This window comes from Alnus glutinosa, chromosome 9, assembly GCF_958979055.1.
Source record: "Alnus glutinosa chromosome 9, dhAlnGlut1.1, whole genome shotgun sequence".
Lineage (NCBI taxonomy): Eukaryota > Viridiplantae > Streptophyta > Magnoliopsida > Fagales > Betulaceae > Alnus > Alnus glutinosa.
Window position 1 is genome coordinate 27442013 of NC_084894.1, and position 22045 is coordinate 27464057.

General features: G+C 38.1%; 3 protein-coding genes across 5 annotated transcripts; 2 read left to right on the forward strand and 1 right to left on the reverse strand.

Moving 5' to 3' along the window:
- Positions 1-2129: 2129 nt before the first annotated feature.
- On the forward strand, positions 2130-5315 carry LOC133878481 (pentatricopeptide repeat-containing protein At2g30100, chloroplastic). Its single transcript, XM_062317037.1, has 3 exons — positions 2130-3027; positions 3180-3546; positions 4175-5315. The coding sequence occupies exons 1-3, from the start codon at positions 2639-2641 to the stop codon at positions 4946-4948; spliced, it is 1530 nt and encodes a 509-aa protein (XP_062173021.1). The 5' UTR covers positions 2130-2638; the 3' UTR covers positions 4949-5315.
- Positions 5316-9469: 4154 nt separating this feature from the next.
- On the forward strand, positions 9470-15246 carry LOC133878478 (ethylene-overproduction protein 1). 2 transcript variants are annotated; one of them, XM_062317034.1, is made up of 4 exons: positions 9470-12046; positions 12507-12798; positions 12880-13189; positions 14186-14465. In XM_062317034.1, exons 1-4 carry the CDS (start codon positions 10137-10139, stop codon positions 14188-14190), a joined length of 2517 nt encoding a protein of 838 aa, XP_062173018.1. In that variant the 5' UTR covers positions 9470-10136; the 3' UTR covers positions 14191-14465. The 2 variants fall into 2 exon arrangements, with proteins under 2 accessions (XP_062173018.1, XP_062173017.1); XM_062317033.1 differs by lacking the exon at positions 14186-14465 and adding an exon at positions 14500-15246 and having other exon boundaries at positions 9481-12046.
- A 396-nt stretch (positions 15247-15642) lies between these two features.
- LOC133878480 (inactive receptor-like serine/threonine-protein kinase At2g40270) lies at positions 15643-21541 on the reverse strand. 2 transcript variants are annotated; one of them, XM_062317036.1, is made up of 10 exons: positions 21369-21541; positions 21050-21179; positions 20820-20958; positions 19760-19831; positions 19521-19664; positions 19295-19435; positions 17798-18420; positions 17167-17357; positions 16955-17087; positions 15643-16545 (listed from the first exon to the last, which is right to left on the reverse strand). In XM_062317036.1, the coding sequence occupies exons 2-10, from the start codon at positions 21159-21161 to the stop codon at positions 15950-15952; spliced, it is 2151 nt and encodes a 716-aa protein (XP_062173020.1). In that variant the 5' UTR covers positions 21162-21179; positions 21369-21541; the 3' UTR covers positions 15643-15949. The 2 variants fall into 2 exon arrangements, with proteins under 2 accessions (XP_062173020.1, XP_062173019.1); XM_062317035.1 differs by having other exon boundaries at positions 21050-21213.
- Positions 21542-22045: the final 504 nt, after the last annotated feature.

Sequence of the window (22045 nt, forward strand, 5' to 3'; positions counted from 1 at the left end):
TAGAGGACCAATCTATAAGTAACCACTAGAAATCCGAATTTTTAGCAATAGTTGATAGGTTTGCTAATTGTGAGAGAATTTTTTCATAGGATTCGCATGGTCGAACATGTTTCAGGCTGGCCAAACACCTACCCGAATAATTATGTCGCATAAAAGTCGTCTTACATTTACAAATAAGTGCACATTTCTACATAACAACATGGGTACAACTATAGTGGGATGAGATTTATGATTTAGTCTCTAATGTATGACTCTCTCTGAGTCTCTTTCAAGTTTTGCAAGGTTCAATTTTCATCTCTTTTTGGGTTAATTACTTTGAACTCGCAAAAATATGTTATTTCCCTAAAAAATAAAAACCAATAATATTTAATTAGGGCAAACATTATTTTTATTTTTTTTATAAGCATAAAGGTAGATATATAAGATTTTTAGTTGTGGGTTGTAGATTTTTACTTTGGTATTTCCAAATAATTTTCTCTCTAAAAGGATAAATGACACATACCTCTCAATTTGACACTGTATTTGTAATCACCCCACCAAACTTTAAAAAGTAACAATAAACTCCCACAAATTATTAGACGCTCTCAATTTACCCCATTCATCAACATTTTGTTTAAGTTGGACGAAAAATGCATCACTTAACCCACTTGTGACTCAAAATGTCTATTATAATTAATATTTAGGGCTGCCAATTTTTTTTCATGACTTTCAAAGACGATACGAATTGAATCCAAACGAGTCTGATTTGTTTAATTAAATGGGTCAAGTTATGATTAACCTATATAGTGTTATGTCTATGCTTCGACACGATCCTAATTCGAAAAGCGTCATAATGACAGATAATTTTTAAATGACCAGTGAACTCAACACGAACCCAATACAAAATTATAAGGTTATGGTCGAAGAGTTTGACTCGTTTAGTTAAATGGGTCGGGTTATGGTTGATCTATATAGTCTTATACACATGTCTCGATACGATTCGAACCCGACATGCAAACACGAACTACCACTCCTTATTATACATTTATACCCCTAAGTCAAATGAAAAATTTTAGGAAAAAAAGAATGTGGAAGGAGACCCTAACCATGGGCCTATGTGAATGGAGACCCACGACGGCCGAGGCCCAAGATCTGACCATGGGTTTGGCTAGGGAGACTCTTCTCTAAATTTTATTAGGGATAATTGCATTGTTAGTCTCTGGAGTTGGCCATAATTATTTTTCATTTCTTATGGTTCAAAAAGTTCAAGGGAGGTTCTCATGGTAAACAATAATTACAAATCACTCATTGGACCAATTTTTCATCCACTAGGTTAACATATTTTGTTAGTCAGCTACGCCATACTCAATAGGAAGTTGACACGTGTCCAATACAATAAAAAAAATCAAATAAAAATATAAATAAATAAAAAATAAATATTTGTTTAAAAAAATAAAAATAAAAATACAAAGGGGTGTCCAAGCCACCCTCGGCCAATAGGGGTGGCGCGCGGCCACCCCTAAAATCATTTGGGGATGGCCTGACAACCACTCCTTTGTATTTTTTTTTATTTTTTTTTTTTTATTGTGATGGACACGTGTCGGCTTTCTATTGGGTGTGACATGACTGACTAATGGAATCTGTTAACTTTTGGATGGAAAATGTGTTTAGGAACTGATTTGTAATTAGTGTTTACCATGAGGACTTCTCATGAACTTTTTAAATCACAGGGAGTGAAAAATAATTATGGTCAACTCCAGGAACCAACGGTGCAATTATTTCATTTTATTAATCTAAAGACAATTATATTTTCACACCTCTAATAGGGGTATAATAGTCAATTTCAATCATGCGTTGAATTAACAGAAAATGTTAATGGGGAGGGGACAAACTGAAAGTACCCCCTAGTTTGAGAAGGTTCTATTATTTATGTTTAAAGCATGATAAACGATTGCAAATCAAGTATAATTTCGAGGGCCAAGAGTAGTTATCAAAAAATTAAGAAAGAAAGAAACGTAAAGGACGAAAAGACTCTTTTGCCCTTGACCAATTTAGGAGCAAAAGGAAGAAACACGTCCAAATTCCACCTGTCCGAAGAAACACTTGAGTAAATTCACGTCCCCGTTAGGTTCTTGACTCACCGTGAAGTCCCCTAGCGACCACGTCTACGAACGGTTCTCTCTCACGAAGGCGACTTTGTCTTGCAGCTAGCGGTGGCAATTCCAAGCCAATGCTATCATCGCCGTCTATGAGCGCCACAACTATTACCCGATCCCAAAACCCCTTCAATTTTGTCCTCCACCACACTTGCAATTTACACTCTCTCTCTCTCTCTCTCTCTCTCTCTCGCTTCCCTAAATAATGTATCCTTTCTTCTACTTCATTTTCTCTGCAAATTTACCAAAAAACCGCAACCTAACTGCTCTGTTTGACTGCCGAGAAACTTAGAGAAAGAGAGACGAAAGTGAAAGAATTTCGCGTCTTCTTTATAGTCATTAGTCATTTAACTATCGGGAAAGCCCCACTCGAAATTATAGCGAACAAAGCCACTGTTTTGATTTTGATGGACGGGAGCTTTACTATTACTATTTTACTTTCTTCTCTTTTTCCCTAACTTTCTCGGCAGCCAAACAGGCGGAAACCGCTTTGTTCTGAAGAAATGGCCTCCGCGTACTCATTTGCTCCGTCGACCGAGCTAAATTTTCCGTTTTCTTCGTCGTTTTCGCTTCGACGGTACCGATTTTTAGATTCTCGGGTCTATCAGAGTTCAAGAATTTCCACCAGAATCGGCTGTTATTACCGAAACCCTAGCTTCGTGGTCGCCGCGAGACCGAGCAGAGTCCGAGAAATCGGGCCCTTCAAGTCGGTGGAGCTGGACCGGTTCGTGACGAGCGACGACGAGGACGAGATGAGCGAGGGGTTCTTCGAGGCGATCGAGGAGCTGGAGAGGATGGTTAGAGAGCCGTCGGATGTGCTGGGGGAGATGAACGAGCGGCTCTCGGCGAGGGAGCTCCAGTTGGTGCTCGTCTACTTCGCTCAGGAGGGGAGGTAGATAAACACCGATTATCTCGAAAGCTAAAAAGTTTTTAATTGTTTAATTAATATTCTACGAATTCAATTAGTCAATCAGTCTTTCGAACTCGAATTGCTTGCTCTGATATTCGTGCCAAAACTTAGCTATTTGATTAATATTCTGACAGGGATTCGTGGTGCGCGCTCGAGGTGTTTGAGTGGCTGAAGAAGGAGAATCGTGTGGACGAGGAGACAATGGAGCTCATGGTAGCGATAATGTGCGGGTGGGTGAGGAAGTTGATTGAGGAGGGGCGTGAGGTTGGTGACGTGGTGGATTTGCTGGTGGACATGGAGTGTGTGGGGTTGAAGCCCGGGTTTAGTATGGCGGAGAAGGTGATATCTTTGTATTGGGAGATGGGTGAGAAGGAGAGGGAGAGAGTGGTTTTGTTTGTGGAGGAGCTGTTGAGGCGTGGGATTGGTGTTGGTGTTGAGGATAGTAATGGAGAGGAGGGGCACAAGGGTGGCCCAACAGGGTATCTTGCTTGGAAGATGATGGTGAGTGTCGAGGAATTTAGTTGAATTCCTTTTTCATGGATGAATTTTGATGAGTTTTGTATTGGTGTTTTGGAAATCATTTTTGATTTGAGTTCTATTCACTTTAAGTTTTTTGGGTAGTTTGATTTTCTATTCTTCCTGTGGTTATTTTGTATAATAGCTTACTGTTTTGTTTCATGTTGCCTGGGATGGCTTTAGTTGTTGAAGCTGAATCGTCTCTTACTGTTTGTTGCTTGTTTTCAGTTGGGTCTGAGAAAAGGGACTGAGTCAAATTTCCTATTCTGATGCTAAAGTGTGTTCAAATTGCTACTCTTCCATATATAGTACTAAGTACTAATTTTATGATATTTAAGTTTATAATGTGGAGGATGTCAACCAATTTCTGCAAATTGATCAAACCCAAGTATCAACCTATGTTTCTTAGGCTGATTGTCAAATATATTTCGGCTGTCAAAAAATATTGTCCAACTAAGTTTGTGAAATTGGTTTGTTTCTTGGCCATCGATACACATCCAGAATGAATATAATTGCTAATTTTGTAACCTGTTGTTTCCATGGTATTTATGTTCTAAATTTTAGATTGATTTTGAATTTTATGTGGATGACAATATAAGTTGTATTCTATCAGGTTGAGGGTAACTATAGGGATGCGGTCAAGTTGGTGATTCGTCTTAGAGAATCTGGGTTGAAGCCAGAGGTCTACAGCTACCTCGTTGCTATGACAGCTGTGGTTAAAGAGCTGAATGAATTTGCCAAAACTTTACGTAAGTTGAAAGGTTTTGCGAGGAGTGGGTTTATAGCTGAGCTTGATGTAGAAAATGTTGAGCTTATTGAAAAGTATCAGTCAGATCTTTTAGCCGATGGAGTACACCTGTCTAATTGGGTGATTCAAGAGGGAAGCTCTTCACTTTCTGGGGTAGTTCACGAGAGGCTCCTTGCAATGTATATTTGTGCTGGTCGGGGACTGGAGGCTGAAAGGCAGTTGTGGGAAATGAAGCTTGTGGGCAAAGAGGCTGACGGAGACCTTTATGACATTGTTCTAGCAATCTGTGCTTCCCAGAAAGAGGCCAGTGCCATTGCACGGTTGCTTACTAGAATTGAGGTTACAAGCTCTTTGCGCAAGAAGAAAAGCCTATCATGGTTGTTGAGAGGTTACGTTAAAGGAGGACATTTCGATGATGCTGCAGAAACACTAATTAAAATGCTTGATCTAGGCTTTAATCCGGAGTATTTGGACAGGGCAGCTGTGTTGCAGGGACTAAGAAAACGGATCCACCGATCTGGAAATATAGAAACTTACCTTAAGCTTTGCAAGCGCCTTTCTGATGCGAGTTTGATTGGACCTTCTCTTGTTTATCTCTATATGAAGAAATATAAGCTGTGGGTCATGAAAATGCTTTGAGATTTCTATTCCAACGTATTTGAGATTGTTGATTCCGACCTTTCCCTAAAGTTACTTTGGCGGTCAAGATTTTATAGCACAAGCACTTTTTCGCTGGGTGTTTGCATGATAATACGAGCACCAATTTATGGGTGCTTTTTACATGCTCATTCTGTATAGGTTGGATTGCTTTGAGCTGCACAAAAGCCTTGGATGGACCAGTTCCGAGAGGCGATTGATAGTGAAAATTAGGAATAAAGTTATGTCCGTCTTGTTCTTGGGAACAAACGCTGTATATATGGTGGCAGTTGTAAGCATGACAATAAGGCTTCAGCACAATGTAATTAATTCAACTGCATATAATTACTACAGGTACTTTATTATTGCATTCTTGTTCCTTCTTTGACTGGTGGATTTCCATATTTTTTGAAGGGCCTTGGGACCTGGTGTATATTTTGGACCTGTCATGTATATGGTGTTCGTTCAATACGATGAACTCAAAAGATTTCTGATTGCACATATATCACACATGCTTTTTCCACTTGTACAAAAAATCAGTTCGGGCCTGCTTTAGGGTTTATGGCAACCTTGATAGAGGAAGAATACGAAGTTTACATTGGACATGTTTTCTTTTCCTTGCATATATATATAGGATGATTATTGTAGAGAAACATTATCTTACTTGTCAAGTCTAATCTTCATGTTTCTACTTATCCTTGAAGAGTGATACAATGAATTTCTAACTCTATGATATTGCTGTGTTCAAGTCAGGATGAGACCATGAAAACATGAAAGAAGATTGATTTACTTACCCAGAAGAAAGAAAGATTAATTTGACCAAAAAAAAAAAACTTATCGAAGAGATTACGAGCGAAGAATTGTTAGTTGGATTTTTTATTTGGGCCTTGGGCATGAATTTGAGTTTTTAATGTAATTATTGTAATATATCTATTCTACGTACCATCTGGTATTCATTATTGGATAAACTTTGGACCCTAACAATTTAGTTGTCCAGATTGTTAAAAGTTAAAACTTCGAGCATCAAATCTTAACTTATATAAGATAACATTCTCCTATGAGACCATTTGTCTGCAGAGGTATTGGGCAACCCGTCCTCTTGTTAGGACTGGTGAGTCCTATAATATGGATCCATGCATTACTGGAGTGGGTGCTTTCACTAGTGGTTTGCTATGAAAGCATTCACAGCAACTTTCCTATAAGAGTTTTGTTTTCTATATTTTAGGAAAAATTTTAAAAAAAGTCACAAAAAACCACTCACAACAGCTTCTTTAAAATTTTCTGTTCCTTGGGAATGCTACAGTGCTTCCCAACTGTAGCATTCCTGATCAATATTATAATCATAAAAAAATATAATCTCTCTCCTCTCACATCTTTTGAGGCAGCCCCATCTCCTTTCTAGTCTTCTTCTTCAGCCGGCCATTCTCTTTAGCAAACCTAAAACCTATGTTTGCCACAACAGTCATTGTCACGTTCTCGATCACAAACCCAACAGAATTCACAAACTCAACTCTCGCAACTTCCATAGGCACCGAAACTAGAAATCACAAACTCAATGAAGTAGCCCATGACTTCCCTCCCTTCTTCCGTGTCTATAAAGACGGTAGAGTCAAGAGGGCTCCTTAGCACCGAAACTATACCGCCCACCACCAATCCTCTCACCGGAGTCCAGTCCAAAGACATCACAATCTCACCCAGAGCTGCCTTGTCTGCTCGCCTCTTCCTCCCCAACATCACCGGCCATCTCTGCCGCCGCCCACAAGCTTCCCCTCATTTACATCCACAACGACACCTTTTGCGTCGAATCTCCCTTCTTCCCTCTTTATCACAACTACGTTAACTCTGTAGCCGCTGAAGTAAACGTCGTGGCAGTGTCGATCCACTACAAAAGAGCTACGAAGCACCCTCTTCCTATTGTGTACGAGGACACGTGAGCGGCGTTGCAATGGGCTGCTGCACACCGCAAGGGCGACGGGCATGAGGCTTGGTGATTACTAATGAGGGAGAGAGAGAATTGATAAAATAATAAAAAAATACAAAAGTATAAAGAAAAAGTAAATAAATAATATTTAATTAATATAGGGAAAGGTAAATGAAATCTATTGTAGAGTATTTTTTTGATAGAAAAGTAAAACGTAGTTTTATTCCTTATATTTAAAAAAAATGGTTGGAAAAAGTACAAAGGGAATGCTCTACACGCGCGACGGCTAACAAGTAACAGCAGAGCTAGATGGCTGGACATCTAGTTTATTATTGTTGTTGTATCTGGCTTTTTGATTTGTGGTTCTGGGGTCATCAAATCTTGTCCATTTCTGGACGTCACATCACCACATCAAACTCATTCGGTCCCAAAGGCAAACTCAAATCGTGTTTTGGTTTCGCTAGGTGACAATTGTGTGATTATGCATTCAAGCCATTGGCCATAAAATTTAACAACGCAAATTAGTGTCGGCTAAAAAATAAAAAAGGGGGGCAATCATATGGATAGGGATTACTCCTTGCAATTGCCTATTCAGAGGTAGGCAACTGTGAGAGGTCTTGTCGAGGCCCACTAATATATTTCAAGCATATGTTCGTACAGGTAAATACCACTGAGAGCTTTTTATAATTATAAGAAACTCTTGAAATTCCGGTATAAAAATTGTAGGGGATACCCAAAATTCGGGGAGAAAAGATTTGTGGCAAATTTTTATCCAATCGATATTGGTATGTTCAATCATATATGCATATATGCTTGAACAGCCGTCATATGCTTGAACAGTACACCCATCACATGTTCAATCATATGAATATGCTTAGAAAAAATAAAAAATAAATAAAATTGCTTGAACACCCATCACAGCCGTATGTTGACAAGCACCCCTATCTTCCAAAGATTCGCAAAATTTAATACAAACAGTGCAGCAGCCCATTGGCACAAGTTGTGTTGACTCTCTATCAACATGCTCGCCTGATAATAACTGATAAAAATGAAAAACAGACTGCTGCAGAATTCTCACATTGGATTCTCGCACTATATTATTTGTCTTGTCTCTTTGCTGCTTCCCATTCCTGGTTCCTTCTGTTTGGTCATTGTTTTTTAAATCCGTTTGCAAGCTGCAAGTGTCTAAACGGGATAGAACCGACAGTAATTATGAGAGAACACTCGTAAGATTTATTGATCTGAATAGGTCTCGACTCTCGAATGGCCCGTTCACCTATTTGGACATGTGAACATTGCAGAGATGTTCACCTAATTATGAGTAGATCAGTAGTTCAATCAAAGGAAAAAGCCCTTTGCGGAAGAAAAGACTTAACTAAAATTTAAAGAAAAATAATGCACTTAGATCTGATGTTTTTCTTGCCCATCAATTATTTGGTCGCTCTGTCCCTCTTCTCCATTTGTTTACACAATAATGATTAGTCCTTTAATGGATATTCGTGCAGACCCACGTGTTAAGTAGCTGTCCCATATATTAAGTAATCTTGTGGTCGTTATTTATATGACTAATTTCATTAAATTTAGGATTTAGAATAAGGTGGTTCCCCATCCTCTGTATGTACCCAGTTAGTTGGATGATCATTTAGGATTAAAAATATTTGAAGTATTACGGTTTTTATTACAGCTTTCATACAAATTGTATCAGTTCATATGATATTTACCACATCAGCTACAATAAAATGTAATTATATAGTAATTGACGTGATAAATGTCAGGTGAGCTTACAAATTAATGTGGCAGTTCATATGGTACTTACCACGTCAGATGTAATGAAATTTAATTGTTGAAAAATGATTTGGGTAATATATCTTTTACTAAAATTTCGTTACAAACTGACAAGTCAAATTTTTTTGCTTAATCATTTCACTACTTATAAAGTGTCATGTCAATTTAGAAGGCAACTTGTAGTAAAAGTTGCGGTATTTCTAAAAGCACTCTTAATTATTTAATAGTTGACATAATTATAAATGTCGCATAGACTATCACATATCCGGCACTCAAGCGGCATGCATGATACAACATGATGACTAGTGACTTGGATATAAATGGATGCTTATTGCTTTAATTTGTTTATAATAGCAAAAGTTCAAGCTTAATTATGGTGGGGGGAATCATGGATTTCAGTCTTTTTGTGTATTACCATTTATATAAAAATATGCTTAAAACCTTGAAAAGATGTAGAAGAGCACATGGGTTCTTCCATTTTGGTTGTTAAAAGTATAAAATTTGTTATTAAAGTAATTAATTAATTAATTAATTTATTTAAGTAGCTGTCTTTTTAGAAGGGAAGAAAAGCCTCTCCTAAAATTAAATCTAAATAAAAAAAAAGAAGGATCTATTTGGATTTGGTGTTGATGAGACCCATGAACCTATTCCATTAGATAGATAATTAGAAAAAAGAAGCCCACCCACTCAATGATCTACCTTTGCTTAACATGCAATTCCACCATAAACTCGCTTTCTGCTGTTAATTAATCAGCAGTTAAACCAGAAATGATAGCTTAATCAGCAGTTAAACCAGAAATGATAGCTTAATCAGCAGTTAAACCAGAGAAAATAGCTTAATCAGCAGTTGGGCAACTCTCTTACGTGGGTCCTATGCTTCTTTCTTGATGGGGGCGTGGCAAAAATGGAGTGGTTAGTCTGCCCCTGAACTCCATCTTCCTCGTTGCTTTTGGAGTGAGCCACCTAAACCAATAGCTCCTGCGGTTAGAAAAGGCAAACCCGTCCTCCGACTCCTCTCTATCTCTATCCAACACACAACACGAGAGACACAGAGAGAGAGAGAGAGAGAGAGAGGGAGAGGGAGTTAGCTTAAGAATCTATTGCATGAAAGAAAGAAATACTTTTTTTTATTATTATTATTTTCTCGAGAAACCAACACTAGTTTAGGCCTAAATACGATTGCGTGCATCCCCACTTGCTCTCTTGCTTAAGAATCCATTCCATGAAGGAGAGAGTAAAAAAAAGCGAACTAGCGAACTCAAGTTTCATTCTTTTTTCTCAGGAAGCTAACACCATTTTAGGCTCATAGCCTGCATCACCATTTTAGGCCAAAGGTAAACAAAATTTTCATTCACAGCTTCACTTTTCTTGTATTCTTATTTTACTTTGAGCATTTAGAGTTAACAGTTCGTATGAAAGCTACTTGAATCTTAATTGCTCAGTTATAGCCTACATCGTAGTCTGTATATATATTCAATTAGAAAAATGCTTGGTGTTAAGCTCATAGAGCGATTCAAGAGCATCCAAGTTCATGCTCTTATTCCCTCAGACACCGGAAAAACCCCCACTGCGGCTACCAGAGGTAAGCTTATCAACCATAAAATCAAACCCTTTTCGAAGTCGGTCTCAGTAGCTGAGGGTCTTCTTCCTTATGGACTTCCTACAACTGACTTCCTTGAGCCCTCCATAGACCCCCACCTCAAACCAATTTACTTGGTAGAAGCTTTAGCTGACCTTTATGGCCGTCTTGAAAGTTCCTCTGAATCCAATAAGTCGTTGCTGTTCATGGAGCAGTACTCTCTCTTGCGCAGCCTTGGCGATCCCAAGCCCCTACGCCGGTGCCTCTGTGCCGCTCGTCAAAACGCTGGAGATGTGCACTCGAAGATTGTGCTTTCAGCTTGGTTGAGGTTTGAGAGAAGGGAGGATGAGCTTGTGGGTCTGTCAGCTATGGATTGTGGCGGTCACATTCTTGAGTGTCCTAAGGCTGCTTTAGTATCTGGATATTGCTTAAATTCAATTCATGATCGTTGCCAATGTCTTGAGGACCACTCCAAGGTGTTTGATAAACCAATCTTGAAAGGGAATGAGGATAGTGATGTTTCATTTTGTATTGGTAATGAGAAAATTCAATGCGTTCGATATAGAATTGCAGCGCTGTCGAGAGCATTTAATGTCATGCTATTTGGCAGGTTCTTGGAGTCAAAAATGGATAAAATTGATTTTTCACGAGATGGGATATCTGTGAAGGGAATGAGAGCTGTGGAAGTGTATAGTAGAACTAGAAGGTTGGACTTGTTCAGTCCTGAGGTTGTTTTGGAGTTACTTTCTTTCGCAAATAGGTTCTGTTGTGAGGAGATGAAGTCTGACTGTGATGCTCATTTAGCTTCACTGGTTGGTAATATTGAGGACGCATTGATTCTCATTGAATATGGTTTGGAGGAGACAGCAAATCTCGTTGTAGCAAGTTGCTTGCAGGTTATGCTAAGAGAGCTCCCAAGTTCTCTGCATAATTGGAAGGTGATGAAATTTTTTTGTAGCTCCGAGGCTATGGAGAGATTGGCCAGGGTGGGGCATGCTTCTTTCTTGCTGTATTATTTCCTAAGCCAGATTGCTATGGAGGAAAGCATGGTATCTAACATGACAGTGATGTTATTGGAGAGATTGGAAGAGTGTGCCAAAGAGAGGTGGCAGAAGGCGCTTGCATTGCATCAATTGGGGGTCGTGTTGCTTGAGAGAAAAGAGTATAAGGATGCTCAGGGCTTTTTTGCGGCTGCAGCTGCGGCAGGTAATGCTTATTCAATGGCTGGTGTAGCAAGAGCTAAACACAAGCAAGGGCAACAGTATTCGGCGTATAAGTTGATGAGCTCTCTGATCTCTGAGTGTAAACCAGTTGGGTGGATGTACCAAGAGCGGTCTCTTTATAATATTGGAAAGGAAAAGATTTTGGATTTGGAAACTGCAACTGAATTGGATCCTACTCTTTCATTTCCATATAAATACAGAGCTGTTGCAAAGGTGGAGGAGAAGCAGATTAGTGCAGCCATTGTGGAGATTGACAAAATTATTGGGTTTAAGCTCTCACCCGACTGCCTTGAATTGCGAGCTTGGTTCTTCATTGCACTTGCGGATTATGAAAGTGCTCTTAGAGACATTCGAGTAGTTTTAACTTTAGAACCCAATTACATGATGTTTCATGGGAAGGTTACTGGGAATTACTTGATTAAGTTGCTCAGCCATTGGGCTCAGAAATGGAGTCTGGCTGATTGCTGGATGCAGCTCTATCAGCGATGGTCTGGTATCGATGATATAGGCTCTCTGGCCATCATACATCAGATGCTGGTAAATGACCCTGGAAAGAGTCTCCTCCTGTTTCGGCAATCTCTACTTCTTTTGCGGTAAGTTTGTGTAATTTAATTTAGACTTGTCTATCTTATTCATCTTCAATTTTTATGTTGTAAATCACCATGAAGTCAAGCCACTAACAAGCTCATCTTTCTAAGATTTTTCTTTTCAAATCTTCAATTTTGATGCCTGGAGTTATTCGTAACACATCCTAGTTTAAATTATGGGTAGAAAGCCCTTTTTCCCCCTTCAGATAATGAACTCATCTGTCAGCCCAACTTGGAATCATAAACTCATACACATTCACTAATGAAAGTCTATAGATTGTTGCATGGTGTATTTTCATTTTTCAATGATTAAGAGTTTCAAATCAGCAACTCATTTTAATATCTAGGACAATAGAGGAATATGTCGTCTGTGTAACACAATAAATGCTTGCATATGACTCTGATCGACTCTAAACCTACTGCATTGATTTCCATGAATAATTTCTAATATCCATTAATCTAATAGGCTAAATTGTCAAAAGGCTGCAATGCGCTGTTTGCGATCGGCTAGAAATCATTCTAGTTCTGAGCATGAAAGGCTAGTTTATGAAGGATGGATTTTATATGACACTGGTCATCGTGAAGAAGCTCTCTCTAGGGCAGATAAGTCCATTTTACTTCAGAGGTCATTTGAAGCTCTTTTCCTTAAGGCGTACGTATTGGCAGATACAAGTCTGGATCCTGAATCTTCATCTTATGTCATCCAAATTTTGGAGGAGGCTCTTAAATGTCCTTCAGATGGTCTTCGGAAAGGACAAGTGAGTATTATCTGTACTGAGATCCTTATCACCTTCTGGGCCTTGATGTACTTGTTTAATTGTGTGTTGGGATATTCGCAGGCATTAAATAATTTAGGGAGTATTTATGTGGATAGTGGTAAGCTGGATCTGGCTGCAGATTGCTACATGAACGCCCTTGAAATCAAGCACACAAGAGCTCACCAAGGTCTGGCACGTGTTTATCATCAACGAAATAAACGGCAAGCTGCATATGATGAGATGACCAAGCTAATAGAGAAGGCACAAAATAATGCATCAGCATATGAGAAACGGTCAGAATATTGTGGCCGTGAAATGGCAAAAAGTGATCTTGATATAGCAACACAATTGGATCCACTGAGGACATATCCATACAGATACAGGGCAGCAGGTAATATTTATAACCCTTCACCCCTTCAGTACTGCTGCATTCTCTGCAATTTAATTTTGATCAGAAGTCAGTGCCGATGATAAACGTGATAATTGTTCCACGCATTACACACTTTGTGCATAAAACTATCAAATGATAGGTATGAAATTTAATTTCTTAGGTATTTCAGATTGCTTCCCGCATATTAATCTCAATATCATTACATATGAGAAAGGGATCATCAAACGCAAAATTGATTTTTTGCTCAATCTTTAGGCATTCAGTTATCTCCAGTATATAATCCATTTAGTCTGTAGATAGCAGCTCAGTTATCTCCATAATATAATCCATTTAGTCTGTAGATGGCAGCAATGAGTATGGCTTTGATAGTCCATCTTTTAGCAGTAAAAAATCTTCAGGCTTGTGATCATATCACACTGTCAGTGCCTTGGTTATTTGACAGAACATTGAACATACTAGAGCTTATTCATAAAAAGGTTTTTTTTTCTTTTTTGAAAAAAAAAAAAATGACCTAGAGCCAAGTACTGCCAAAGTTTCTTGGGTTTCTGGCATCAGTTTCTTGCTATCTTCTTTGCTTAGGTAACTGAAGGTGCCAAGTTACTAGACTCACTAAACTTGATTTTCGCCATGGATATGAGGGGAATAGCTTCTCTTTTTCTTCTCTTTCATCGAGTGTGTGCAGCTATTCGCAACAAAAGACTAGTTGTAAATCTAAATGTACTTTTTGAAATGCTTAAATGATCATAGGTTGACTGGCTTGAGGTCTTTTGGCTTCTACTATACTGGCATAATCAGACTCTATATTTTACTAGGAGCGTGTCTCACCATATACTTCCATAGTTAAAGTTTTAAAATAACTTGGTCCAACAGAAGATGTGGAAATCTTTTAATTTCTGAATATCTTGAGTGCTGGTGAGGCACTATATCATGGATCTACTCAGTAGCACAGCTGCCTTGTTCAAGAATAGTATCACATCTCTTTCTATTTAATTTCAGGTTAGACTCTGAACTGCAGTCATGTTTACATAACTTGGAATCTGATAGGAAGATAACAAATAAAAAGTTGCTGAAAATGAAAGGAGAGTATAAAGAGACCTTTAGTAAATGTAGTGGCAAGACTTCTTTTCTGCGAAGTGCATTCTGGTAAAGCAAGCTTTTGAGGACGAGTCTCACATTTATCATTTATCTACTTTCATTGCTTTCACATCAGAAATTTCTCGTTTTTTTGTCAATGTGACTGGGCGAGTAAACATACTCATTAGCTGGAAATCAAAACTTATGTACTAACATACAAAATGGCATATCACCAGTTCTGATGGATGACCAAAAAGACACTGAAGCCGTAGAAGAGGTTACCAAGGCCATAGCTTTCAAGCTTGACTTACAAATGCTTCATCTTCGAGCAGCATTTTACGAGTCAATGGGGAACGTCACCTCTGCTCTCCAAGATTGTCAGGCAGCTCTCTGTTTTGACCCTGACCATAAGGAAACACTTGATTTGTATTATCGAGCACGAGACTTGGCTGTTAATCGGCAACTTATGTGAGGCACCTTATATGTGTTCCTAATGAGATCAGTATGTGCTGACTTTGTCAGCTAAGGGGTAGAAATCATGGGGAGTTTCCTTATGGTCTAATGTTTCCCCAGAAATCATGCTCTTGATGAGCATCCATCTGCAAACTGGCCATTGCAATGATAAGGATTCTTCATGAGGAAAAACAGGTAAGGGAGTGCTATGTAGATAGAGCTTTGTGGAATTGATGATGAGGAAAAGACAAGAAAGGAAATTGCCACAAGGGATTATGCAAGGGCCACCTAGAGCACTCTGATGAATCAGGATTATGTAAAAAATGAACCAAAAAGAAATGTCCATATAATCAAATAGGGCATGGAATGAGGATCAGATGTTTTTATGGTGTTGGAGGCTTTTACAATTCTTGGACAACGGTATATGCGTCCCAAATTGTCTCTTGATAGAAACAGGAATTTTGTTTTACAGTTCTTGTACATAAACAAGCTTATAGAAACATCTATATGTGTCTCAATTTTTCTCATTATTTCTGCTTTTCCTTTTACCACTTTCAGACGTCTTTATCTGCAGGGATGAATGTACCTTCATCCAGAAACCAAAGAAATGATTTCTCGAGTCTGAAGTTGGTGAACATAGTAATTCTGGTTCTACCTAAACGAGAACATATTTTCCTGCCTATCCTTTGTGAAGAGATGCAAAATTCTGTGGATACATATGTCCTTGAGTTTTTTCCTACACAACATCCCCATTGGGATGAATTCTCCCTGATTTGATTTCAGGACAATTTTGGAACTGCCAAGCGTCTAGGCTTTTGGAAATGGTGGAGAAGTGTGGAAGAATGGTGGGGTGGTTGCAGGATTGAAGATTAAAAAAAATTAGTCATTAACTTGAGTGAGATGACCAACCACAAACAACTGGCCAATGCGGGAAACACTCAACATTTATTGATATTAAAGTTGATAATATACTTTCTGACAGTGAAATTTTACAACCTGAGCACAACCAATAAAAAAATGAAACATAAAAATCAAATCAAATCAAAAAACAAGTGAGCAAGCAGGAGCGGAAGCATCTTTCTTTCTCGATTATGTACAAAAATATCTTCCTCTGCCTTACATTAGACACCAACAGTATCTACCTTGAAATCCACTGCAACTAAAACCAACAGAATCAGGAAAGAAGAGCAGACAAAAACTTCCAGATTTAGACTCAAGTCTCAACTTCAACTCTTAACTTGAATCTGTAGACATTATTTCTAGCTCTGCCCACCAAAGAGGAGATAATTTTGGTGTTGCTCCATCAGGCCCCATTTCTGTGATCTCTCTCAACTTAGCGGTAATCTCTCTCATTGTTGGTCTTTGCTTTGGATCAGGTTTGACACAATCTTTTATCACTTCAAACAATTTCTCAAGCTCATCCACTTGGAAAGATTTTAGAGTTGGATCCACCATTTCTCTTAAGGGTTTCTCTCCTTTTAGATAGTCTGATGCCCAGTCTGCAAGAGAGTCATTGTCAGAGTATGGAATCCTCCCTGTCATCATTTCAAACAAGATTACCCCGAAGCTGTAAACATTGCTTTCTGGTTCCACTGATGGGATTTCCAAAAGCTCCATAATGGATGATTCCTTCTTGCTTGCAAATATATCATTCCAAAAACTGAAATCTGATATTTTGGCTGCATAGTCTTCAGTCAGGTATATAGAGAAGGATTGCAGGTTTTTGTGGGTTATAGGTGGGCTCAACTGGTGCATATACTCCAGACAGTATGCCATGCCCATAGCTATTCGGAGTCTCATTCCCCAGTCCAAGTGCTCTGCTTCTTTAACTGCAAGACATCCAAAATTAACATTTCCAAAACCATAAAACGGTTCATTCAACTTCAATTACCCAACCTTGTCCCATTTATCATAACAAAAAATAAATTTTTTGATCAATGCATTTGCCTCAAGGCCATGAAAAGTACATGGTGTCTTAAGCCATTTCCGTAACATGCAGGCATAATATTATGCTAATAAGTTTTAACTATTGCAACAGAGATACATTATGGTGTGACTTGGTGTCAGAACTTATAGTTTATTTGGAAATCCGATAATGCAGCTTGCATGTCAGGAAGCTCATAAGTTGGTTTTAGCAGTCAATCAATTATGAAAATGCTAATTGAATTACAAATTAATCTCTTCATCGATTTGCTTTTTTTCTTAAACATGGAGGGAAGAAGAGTTAAAAGTACTCACTGTGTAAATGCTCAAATAGTGTACCATTTGGAGCATACTCAAAAACCAGAATTCTTGTGAACGGCTTCGCTTCTTCACAATACCCAATGAGGTTCACGAAGTTCTTATGGTTCACCTTTGACAATGTTTCTATCTGAAGAAGTAAATAGAAGCAACCTTTAGAAACTATCAGAATGAATGCCTAAAGCTTGGTAGATTTGTTTCTTCTGTACCTTCTTTCTGAACTGGGCTTCCAATTTTTTTGACCAGTCTTCAGCAGATGTAACTGCACTAGATGTTACAGCTATTTCCACCCCACTTGAAAGAGTCCCCTTATACACAGTCCCATTTGAGAAAGAACCAATTATATTACTGAAATCTTCACAAGCTGCTTCAAGTTCTGATCGGTTGAGCTTTGGTACACCTGAATCCAAACTGTCAAAATCAGTATCCAAATCTGTAGGTTGGAAATAAAGCAAAATTCATCATTGCGCCTGATTGGAAGGATTAAAAGATGAATTTAGTACATCTGCTAAGAATGCAAGGATGTTTGAAACTTCTTTCGTGATTCTTATCAAGGTGTTAATTAAAAAGTGTTGAGGTTCAGAGGGTCATCATAACCTTTGAGCTAACAGTTAGATATATGAAACTAGTAAAGGATGTTTCCTTAGACTGTTGTTCCAATGTTATCATCAATTAACTGAGTCAATTTATGGCCCAGAACACTCCCAACCGTAAATTAGCAGACAGTGTGTGTTTGCTATCAATTCAGTCATCTGTTGTATAATAGTCCTACTGCCTGAAGGATCCTAAGATCAGATTGTAATCACATAGAATTAAGTTCTCATGAAAAAGAAGAACAACCTGATACAAATGCTTTCTGCAGCTGCCCACTTAGCCCAGTTGCCCAGGGTTTCACTGCAACAACCTTGCTGGTTCTGGAGAAAACAATGCCAATGACTGAAGCCAAAATGAATAAGCAACCCCCGCTAATCCCAACCCAAACTATAGCATTATGCTTTGTCTTAGAGTTACTTTTAACTACTTCGCTTGGAGTTGAAGCAGGGGAAGGATGGGGATCCCAGCGGGATTCTGTTGGTGCAGATAATATTATTGGTGGATTAGCTGGAACTGTTGAAGCAGGAGTTGGTGCTAAAATAGGTGAGGTTGAAGGAGTCAGAAAGATAATGGAGGGAGATTGTGATGGGGAAGATACTGGAGACTCTAATGATGGGGAAATTGATGATGGTGATGGTGACAACGGTGAATTGGATGGCACCAATAAAGGTGAAAATGGAGATTCTGATGGTGATGGAGGCAAAGAATGATGTGGTGAGGAGGAGGGAGAAGGTGATGGCGATGGCGATGGCGATGGCGATGGCGATGGTGAAACCTTGTTGTCTTCATTGACTCTGGATGGATTTGAGACACCAACTGCCTGCTGCAGCTTCCTTCGGTAAGCTTCGTCTCCAAATTTGGCAGTGTTCCTAACATAGCAAAATATGTCAGCAAGGAGAATACACTGGCCATAATATGCTAGGTTATTTGATGAAAATTACTGTAATAAATAACTTTTAAGTATAAATTTTGTCAATGACAGAGCTTAAATATAGATGTCAGCAAGGAGAATAAACTTGCTTTGAACTTCTGATTAGAACAGAACCATGGCAACAATGAAAGCATGATGATCCACCAGAGCTTAAATAAAGAAAACTGCAGATCCGGTCAAAACAGTGTGGCTAAAGCTTTCTATGATAATCTGAATTCCCAGACCCATAACAATTTTTCGTGCAGGTTATATTGTTGAATCAAATCATGTACAAGTACAATCAACATTCTCCGTTCCATAATGTGTTTGGTCATGATTTTAACAATATATTTCAGTATTTAAAAATTTAAAAAAAAAAAAAAAAAAAAATGCTGGACCTTCTCAGTGTAACCAAGTTTTATTATGTATAAATGGCTTCTCCAACCACTCTCCCTGAATACCCAAAAGGTGTCTGTTTCTATCCAAAAATTTGGATTATATCTACCCCATTTAAAGATGACTCAAGTATGGCTAAGATAGCGATAATGAATATAATTTCTTTCCCCACAGGCAATAACGAGTTAAAACTTCTATCCCACAGGCTAATCTACTAAGACCAGTTTTACTAAAATTAACTCCTTAACCATTATTTTCTAATAGATTCTCAAGATTGTTTTTCAAGCTTATATCCACTTTCCATAGAGATTGTTAGTATTGGTTGCATGAAAGAACATCACTCCCTCTTCCCTATCCCTATTCTTCCAAAATCACAGATCTAAACTCTCAGTGTTGCAGATTAAGTAACTAGGATTACATCAATTAAACTTGCTTACCAAGTGAAAGATCTGCTGTTACAAGATGATCTCAAAGGAGTACCAGTTAGCTGGTTATCATCTACCTGAGACTCAGAAACCGTCTTAAGTTCATAGAGTTCAGGAGACATGGTACCAAGGAACTTGTTGTTGTCAAGTAAACTGCAGTAAGAATCACAAGATGGACTTAGTGGAAGCTCATATAAATAGGACTAGTGAAAACAATAATGTGAAAAGATCATATTACAGGGTAGTCAGGGAAAGATTATTGCCAAAATCAGATGGAAATGGTCCACTAAAGTTATTGTATCCCAAGTCCAAAACCTCCAGTTCCTTCAATTCCCCAATCTCTTTTGGGATATTCCCAGAAAAAGAATTGTTGCGTAAAATACTGCAGAAAGCAAACACAAGTAATCAGATCATGAAAAAGAGAAATATAGTTAAATGAAGAAATTGTGAGTTTTTTTGGCTAAAATATATGCTTACATAGATTTTATGTAAGCCAGCTTCCTGAGTTCAGGTGCCAATGTTCCTTCAAGACAAAGATCCTGCAAGGTTCTGCAAGTAGACAATTCTGACTTCAGGGTTACAAATTAAAGCACATCGAACTTTTGAAACCACAAGTTACACGATGGAAGAATCACTTCATCACTAGGATCAACAGCATAGCACGACAACAGGAAAATAAGGACAACACCATTGATATGATATTCAGAAAACTATGAATAGAAATGCAGCACAATAAGTATTCCATCAAGACCAGCATTACTTTCAATTATATATGATAAGAGCATTATATGCGGGCTTTAAGAACTTCCGGCTCCTGTCACATCGAAATTCAATTTTTTATAATACTTGGGAGTATCCAGGAATAATGTCTGTCTCTCTTGAGAAAGTTTGTGTTCTTGCAGATCAAACTATGGAATTGATTGAAATCCTATATTGACATGATTTATTGCTGACAAATTCCCTCAGATACGTATTCTTCTATAAGCCAAAGAAGTCAGCATAAGTATATATTGATCAGATGCAGAGCATCTGTATATAAACATTCTACCCACAAACAAATTCCAAACTCGTAGCTGAAAGAAATAAGAATGCATTTGTGTCTTCAAAATCACATTTCGAGTTAACCGTGCCCAGATAATCCCATATGATATTCGTACACAAAACCGCACTTTGGATCAATGTTAAATTAAGAGTGCTTCGAAACGATTAAGAATGGAAAAATATATACAGCCAATAGTGCCATTGCATACACATCTCTAGCCCCAGGAACCCAATTCTAAGGTGCCTTAACAAAAAAAAATACATTTTTGCATAGACCCAAGTACTTGTAATCATCTATCTAAACAGGAATGCAGTTAAAATTAAAAATTAAAAAAAAATAATAATCCCTCCAAGTTAATCTAATGAGGTCACAAATTCGAAGCCAAACATTAAGATATAGTCAAATTTGGATCAAAAGCACTTTTCTTGCTTTCTGAGAGCAAAAATGAAAACCCAAAAGCAAAAACACGTATGTAAGAACGGCAAAGACACTCACAAGATCACCACTTTTCCATCCGAGCACTCAACTCCGAACCAAGAACACGGATCAACCACTCCGTCATAATCCTTCCAATCCGACAAAGCCCCCAACGGGTCTCTCACCACTCTATCCCGGAACCTTAACAACGCCAAACCTGCGCCCAACCAAACTCTGTTTGTCATAAAGCCAACCCATCAGCTCAAGAGCTGTACGGACATGCAGAACTTAATTATATATACACATACCTTCGTCGTTCAGAGATGAACATGGACTCAGATTCCTGATAAACAGTGATAGCACCACCATGAACACCGCCATGCGGAGCTTCAGCCGGTTCATTCTCCACCGTCCGTCCATCCCAAAAAAACTCAAAACCTTTGGAAAATGAAAGACCATTCTTCTCTTTGTTCTAGTCAAAGCCAATTTAGTACATAAAGAAAACATATATATACATTTATATATATATATATATATGGAGAGAGAGAGTGAGTCTCTGCAAACTAAGTGAAGAAAGCGCGTATTGTTTCCTTTTCTGGTATATGCGTTAAATGACCGAAAACTTACCGATACAGCAACCGAAATATCGGAGACTCGGTGAGAAGGGGAAGGGACACGGAACCCGGTGTTTCGGGGAGCGAGACAGATTCCAATATATCGGCCTTTCAAGTCAGGCCGTCCCAAGTCGTTTCGGCTTTTCACAGCGATTCAATCCGTCGGGTTTGCTTTGTCTTGTAGCCTGCAGGCTGTTGCGACTCTTCTCCACATATTATATTTATAGCGCCGTCCTGTCTACTGCACATGGTACTCACGTGCTTTTTACTTTTCTTCTTCTATTTTTCTTCACCAATTCATTTTCCATTATCTATTTTCCTTGTATTTTCGAACGTCAATTCTAGTTTTCTACTGAGGGATTTTTAAAAAGTGAAATCATGTATATATATTATATATATACACACACATTTACTGTATAATTTTTTGTACAATTTTAATAATTTTTTTTAAAAAAAAATTAATCATTAAATATGTAGAAAAACAAATTTAATAATTAGTTTAAAAAAAAATTTAGAGTTATACAAATACAAAAGTTAGAAACGTATCATATCTTATATATCTATACATATAAATTCAATCATAATCACGGATGTATGCTATAGTTGATATTAGTAATAAAAAAAAATAGGACAAAGCTTTTCTCTAAAATAATTAAGTTGGAATAATCTTCATAACAGTACGTGACTCTC